At 48.0% G+C, this 6,746-nt stretch overlaps 2 protein-coding genes across 2 annotated transcripts; both read left to right on the forward strand.

Annotated features, from left to right (window-relative positions):
- Positions 1-1,219: 1,219 nt before the first annotated feature.
- Positions 1,220-4,067, forward strand: LOC104080874 (complement decay-accelerating factor-like; the record flags this gene model as incomplete). Its single annotated transcript, XM_009583409.1, has 6 exons — positions 1,220-1,319; positions 1,663-1,748; positions 2,713-2,907; positions 3,319-3,408; positions 3,602-3,793; positions 3,964-4,067. Coding segments are annotated over 6 exons (767 nt in total), but the record flags the coding sequence as incomplete, so codon positions are not given.
- Positions 4,068-4,286: 219 nt separating this feature from the next.
- LOC104072120 (complement receptor type 2-like) lies at positions 4,287-6,675 on the forward strand (the record flags this gene model as incomplete). Its single annotated transcript, XM_009583410.1, has 5 exons — positions 4,287-4,326; positions 4,898-5,092; positions 5,328-5,510; positions 5,859-6,038; positions 6,570-6,675. Coding segments are annotated over exons 1-5 (704 nt in total), but the record flags the coding sequence as incomplete, so codon positions are not given.
- Positions 6,676-6,746: the final 71 nt, after the last annotated feature.

Below are 6,746 nucleotides of genomic sequence, written 5' to 3' on the forward strand. Positions count from 1 at the left end.
CTGTCCCCTCAGATGACAAGCTCATGGTGTGGCTCTGAGGACAGGGGACACCCTGACTGTTGCAACCAGATCCTCAGAGGTGGTTACTCCCATGTAAAGTGCTGCATGGTATAAATTAATTTCAATCCCTTCTATTGTGAAGGTGGGGCTTGGGAGGTTTATGTAGATCTCATGTAGGTTTTGTTGTTGCAATATTAACAGCCTGTGGGTCTTTTGTTTTGTTTTGTCTGACTCCTTTTGCACATCGCTTCTCTACGTCATCATTTCCAGTGACTGTCTGCATAAATCCAGATATAGAAAATGGAAGGCAAGTTGATGGTCAAGGGCTTATCTCCGCACCTGGGCAAATGGTGACATTTCAGTGTCACGATGGTTACAGCCTGCAAGGCAGTGCTAAAATCTTCTGCCAGGAGGACAGCAGCTGGCACCCTCCTGTTCCCATCTGCAGTAGACTGTACCATTACCAGGAGTTCTCAAACAGGCCTGAACTTCCAGGTAAAGCGTGACATAGCTGCCTTGGGGTACATTGCTACTTTAACCCTGTTAAAAAACCCTGTGAGTGGAAGATTTAAGTATATCCTGGGAATAAGGACCTGATCCTCTGGAATCCTTTGGGAAAATATGTTGTGTTTGTTTAATAATGGCTATATTAATCAAAATAAACAATTTTGCAAGGCAAACCAAACAACTTTCCTCATAACAGTGTTCTTTCTGTGCTTGCAGCCGGCATGCCTGTTCTGCCTGATTCTCATGTCTGTTTTCTTTCTCAATAGGTGGTTGTGGTGCTCCTACAAGGTTACACTTTGCTGAGCTAATTGAGGAGCATAAAAATGAGATTGATTTTTCTGTTGGGAAGACTGTGCAATACACTTGCCGACCTGGATATGCTAAACACCCAGGAATGTCACCTACTATTACGTGCCTTGAGAGCGGAGTGTGGTCAGAAGCACTAGAGTTCTGTAAAAGTGAATAGCTCCTTGATTTGGTGTCCGTTATTCAAGAAGGAATAGGTGCTAGGTTCTGTCCATACTGCAAAAACCTTAACCTTCTTCTGATGTTCAAATAGTATGTGACTAGTAAAGCCATGTAACTTTATGCTATTCGAAACCCCTTTTGGGGGTAACTGGAAATGTGGACAGATTACTGGGGTAATAGTTGCATCTGTTGTACCACGGTATAGACAGAGAGAAGCCTAAAATGAGTTTTTTTTCTCCCCCAGGGAAACAATGCAATCATCCTGGTGAACCTGTGAATGGAAAAATTATTTCCCTAACAGATCTCCTGTTTGGGTCAACAGTGTTCTACGGCTGTGAAGAAGGGTAAGTCTTGGTTTTGGCTACTGCTTAAAACAGCAAAGAGAGATGTATTAGGTAAGTCTCCCTTTTTCCTGCCTATTCATTCATTCCCAATAAATGGATTATATACAGAAGCCACTCTATAGAGTTCTGCACCTATATGAAGACATAAGGTGTTCCCTATCTTATGTATACATGTATATACTGTGAAATTGGTAAGGTGGTGCTGAGCAAGGAAGGGAACTTCTCCTTCAGGGCCACAGCTTTGCTGTCAGCGGGGCCGATCACGCCTCCCGGGGTGGTGAGGCAGAGGTAGTAACTTGCACTGAAATGACTTGGGATGAATGTTCAATCCTTTTAACACCAGGCACAGGTTAATTGGACAACCGAGCAGACGATGTGAGATTTCTGATGGACGTGTTGCATGGAGTGGCAACATTCCCACTTGTCAGCGTAAGTAGCTTACAGCTCCGGGGGGTTGCATGGATCTGGTAAATATTTTCCAGCAGAGACTATGAAATCTTTCCAATCAAAGCTTTCATGGGGAATTTCTGTGCTCTGGGGGCATGAAAAATATCAGAAGGTTTTGATGTCATAAGAAAATGTTCTGGGAAAAGGTACAAGATCTCAAAGCTTAATGGATTACAGAAAGCAATGTCCCAGCTGGAGCTTTTTCAGCAGGAAAAAAAACTAACATCACAAGCCTATTACAAGAGAGGAAGGCAAAATACTATCTTCAGCTTAAGGGTTGTTATTTTTAGACACAGAGAGACCAAGGCACATGGTCTCTCTAAGAAGAGAGGCAGAGTGCTGTGGGAGGGCCAGAAGTGGAACCCCGAAGTCCCAAACCGGGGGCTCTCTCTTTCACCACGAGCACGGATAACTGACGTGTATCCAAAGAGCTGCCGTACTGCACCTCAGCAATTACACCTGGGCGCTTCTCTGCTGATTGAGTACTGTTGCTGATTAGGTGACAGTTTCATATAAGTAAGAAACATTTACTGGCACATTCTGGGATTTTAAAGCATTTTACAGATTCTCTGGGTAGATATTAACCTAAGGTGACATACAAATCTCTGCCTGTGCGTGCCTTTGCACTGTGTGCAACTGAAGAATCTGGATTTTATATAGGCGATACAAAAGAAATACTTGTTTTTTTATTTCTTAAACAGTAGAAAAGATAAAGCATGTAGGTGTTTCCTCCATAGAGGTTTGTCTTACTGGTCTGCTTTCTAACTGTCACAGAAATAGCTGACCAGGGAGATGGGATCCAGTTGCCTACAAGGCCTCAACTAGAAGGTCACTTCACTGCAGTTACTCCATTTTTGGCACAAGTGTTTATGCCCCACAGACTGTTGGATTTAAAGTACTTTGTTGCTGCTGTTGAATTTAGAAGCCTTGTTCTGCACCTCTGCAGGTATCCCTTGTAAGCCACCTCCGGACATTCCCAATGGGAAGCACACGGGCAGGCTGCTGCACGAATTCCACTTTGGCACATCTGTAACATACACCTGCAACCCCGGGTACCCGCTCCATGGAGAGCCCTCCATCTACTGCACCACCCACGATGGGAAAAATGGCGTGTGGAGCGGGCCCCCCCCGCAGTGTGGAGGTAGGGTTGTGTGTGCACGTCCTAATACTCGGGTGCAATCCTCCCGGCCCTACTGCTTTGTATTCGGAAAGCCTAGGAAACCTCCAGACAATTGCACTTCTTGCCTGAGTGCCTGCTAGGGCAGGATTTGCACAGGCTGATTTGCAACTGTGGCCAGGCAGAGGGGAGGAGGCTGGAGGATCACCCCACTGCCTCCAGCATCCCCAGCCTCACCTTTCTATTTGGGTCTCTCCCTCAACGTTTGACATCGCTGGATGCAGGCAGTACATCATCTATGGGAAAATTATTTTCAGATTTGTGTCTTAAATTATTTTCAGACTTGTGGGATTGCAACTCTAAAGTGGCTTTGCAGCTGCACAGCTCTGCATGCTGCGTAAGTGCCTGTTTTGAGGACCTGCGCTTCTTTTCCAGAGGCAAGATGTCCTGTCCCACAGGTCCAGAATGGGAGAATAGTGTCTCCTAGGACTGCCTACACACACAAGGACACCGCTGCCTTTGAGTGTGAGCCAGGCTATGTTCTACGCGGCCACAGAGTGGTACAATGCCAATTAAATAACACCTGGGAGCCACCCGTGCCAGTCTGCGAGCAGGGCAAGTGTTCAAACAGTGCTCTGAATGTTAACCTTCCCTCTGCTCTCCCAAATCTGCTTTTTCTTGACTCCTTTAACAACTGGGCTGGTATCTTTCTTGGTAGCTGGCTGCAATGCACCTACAAGACTGGCGTTTGCTGAGCTGAAGGAGCCATACAGCAACCAGGCCATCTTTACCGTGGGGAGGACGGTGGAATACGTGTGCCGGCCGGGGTACGCCCAGCGCCTGGGGATGCCGCCGGCCATCACATGCCTCAGGAATCAGACATGGTCTGCGGCGCTGGAGTTCTGTACAAGTACGTCCTGCAAGTGCTGAAAACCTAAAGTGTCAGGCTTGGCTGGATTTTCACATTTTTCTGGCTTTATGGGTTTTTTTACTTTATGTGGTCCACTCTCTGTGTCAGCATCCCTGAGTGGGATGTGAGTGAGCAGCTGAGGGCTAATGGTGGCTCATCTTCCCTTCCAGGGAAACAATGTGCTATCCCGGGGGATCTGGAGAACGGCAGAGCTGTTGTCCTGACGGACCTCCTCTTCGGGTCCAAAGTGAATTACACTTGTGACAAGGGGTAAGTCTTGCGACTAGCTGGATTCAGCTGCCAAGTGAGAGTAAAGCAGATTTTTAGCTTTATGTGAAGGAACGTAGTTCCCAAGTCAGAATTGTTGGCTGCCACTTACAAGGGTTGTAAAGAAAACTCAAATCTCCTAATGTAAATTAGTAAATCCTTCTCTGTGACTCCAGGTACAAGTTGGTTGGAGGCTCTCAGAGAACATGCGAGGTCTCTGGCACACATGTCTCGTGGAGTGGAGATGCTCCTGTCTGCCAGCGTAAGTAGGCCACAACAAAAGGCCCTTGGAGATGGCTTGCAAGAGACAGTGGCACATCTTTCAAGACAAAGATTTTATTGCAAAAGCTTTCTCAAGTCACTGTATGTGTCAAATCTTTCATTTTTCTTTTCATTTTGTTTTGTTTTGGATGTTTCTGAAAATGTTTCCAAAGGTCTTTTGTTTACCCTGGTCCAAACTGAGAAAACCATTAATATTTTAAAATCCCTGTTACTGGGGTAAGTATTTCCCACTGGTCATGTGTAGGAATGGTGTGGCCAGTCTCTCTCTGCATGTGTCACCAATGGTTATGGAAAGGGAGGTAAGAATTGTCCCACCACCTCCAGACACGGGCAGCAAGGAAGTGACTCACAGGAGGGCGCAGGTTTTCCTTCTCACGTGTGATTTTTTCCATATAAGGTTTGTCTCTGGATAATTTGGGTCATTGTATCCAGAGAGCATCACCACTGAGATGGGTTCATCCCAATCGGTTCCCTTCCTGAGAAGCGTGTGTGTCCTGCAGACCCCGGGTGCTGCTGCAGCACTGATGCTAAAAGCCACCTTGTACGTGCCCACAGGTATCGCCTGCGATCCGCCGCCGGACATCCCCCACGGGAGACACAGTGGCCACTTGATGGGCACCTTCTCCTACGCGGATGTGGTCACCTACACCTGCGACCCCGGCCACCCGCTGGCTGGAGAGCCCTCCATCTTCTGCACCACAGCGGACGGGGAGCATGGCGTGTGGAGCGGGCCGCCGCCGCGGTGCGGAGGTAGGGCTCTGCGGCCCCGCGGTGTGGAGTTGGTTGTGAGGGGCAGAAGGAATGACCGTGGCTGTGGTGGGGGCTGCACCCACTGACAGGAAGACAGCTAACATGACAGATACTTATTCAAAGGAGTTAATGGAATTAATTGTCTTCCTCCTTTGGTTTTTGAAGGTTGGATTATTTAAATTCTTTTTTCTTGCCCTGTCCATATTTCTTATCTGCCTTTCCTTCTCCTTCACAGAGGTGAAATGTCCTCCCCCTCCAGGCATCGCCAACGGGAACCACAGCGGCCAGCCCTCAGACACCCACCTTCCAGGCTCGGCTGTGCAATACACCTGCAGGGATGGCTACTCCCTCATCGGGAATGCCTCCATTAGCTGTACCGCCGGGGGAACATGGAGCCGGCCCCGGCCCCGATGTGAAGGTGTGTTTGCGTTGGCTTCTTTTATCTTTCCCTGGGTCCTTTCTTCCTTCTTGGCTCTCGGACTAATCGCTGCAGACCGAATCTCCAGTGAGAGGCAGAGGCCAAAGGTCCCACAGGCAGGAGGAACTCCACCTGCCTCTGTGGATTTCCTTTTCTGCCCCCCAGTAAGGACAGACTGTAAGTGCAGTTGAATAATGATATTTTGTGTACAAATTAGAGTCATTAATGTTGACATGCCCATGACAGCGATGGCAATGTTCGGCAGCAGGTACTGGCCATGGTCAGTGCCCCTCCGCTCCCGGGATGGGCTTCACATCCCCAGCGGTGCCTCGTGCTCTTCACTTCCAGCAACTGGCTGCAAAAGACCAGAGATCAAGAACGGAAGAACGACTGGGCTGGAGACAGTGTACAGACTCGCAGACATCGTTGTCTTCGAATGCGATTTTGGTTACGCCTTGAAGGGCTCTCAAGAGTCTCAGTGCCAGTTTGGGGACACGTGGGACCCTCCTGTCCCTATTTGTGAAAAGAGTAAGTGTAAATGAGGCGGTGGGTGGTAGCTGATTTCTTCTGACCCACTGTGTGAGGTGAGGCAGGGTGCAACTGCCTCACCTCGGAGGTAAAAGGACCACTCTCCAGGACTGGAAAGGAAAAACATGCAAATATCTGTCCTTCCATCTTCATAATCCCCATTCAGACCCTTGTTAGGAAGGGCTTTCATCTCCTTAAATGAATCCACAAAGAGAGAGAGCCAGGCTGGTGTCTGATCTTGTTCACAACCACGGAAAGGCCAGAGCAAGCTGTTAGGGCCACAGATGGAAACTAACCACTGTAAATGCCTAAATAGTGAGAAAAGATCGTTCTTGATGTCACTAAGCTCAAAAAACATGAAGGCTGGAAGATAGGTGAGGGTAGGATGGAAACATAATTCATACATTGACATCCCTAGCTATTTGGGAAAAGTTAATGGAAAAGAAAGAAGTGAAAAGGCTGCCTTACCCTACAGTGGGTGTTTCTGGTACCTGCTCTTCACCAGTTATGACTTTTTTCCCCTCCTTGTAGTGCTACAGTGTCCTTCCCCTCCAAACATCAAAAATGGCCAACATGAGAGCAAGGATGTAAAAGTGTTCATCCCTGGAGTATCAGTGAAGTACTACTGTGACCTGGGGTATGTCCTCACCGGGAAAACAACAGTTTCTTGTTTGGCATCTGGAACCTGGAGCATCCCTTACCCCCGGT

The sequence above is a fragment of the Fulmarus glacialis genome, unplaced genomic scaffold (assembly GCF_000690835.1).
Source record: "Fulmarus glacialis isolate BGI_N327 unplaced genomic scaffold, ASM69083v1 scaffold33468, whole genome shotgun sequence".
NCBI lineage: Eukaryota > Metazoa > Chordata > Aves > Procellariiformes > Procellariidae > Fulmarus > Fulmarus glacialis.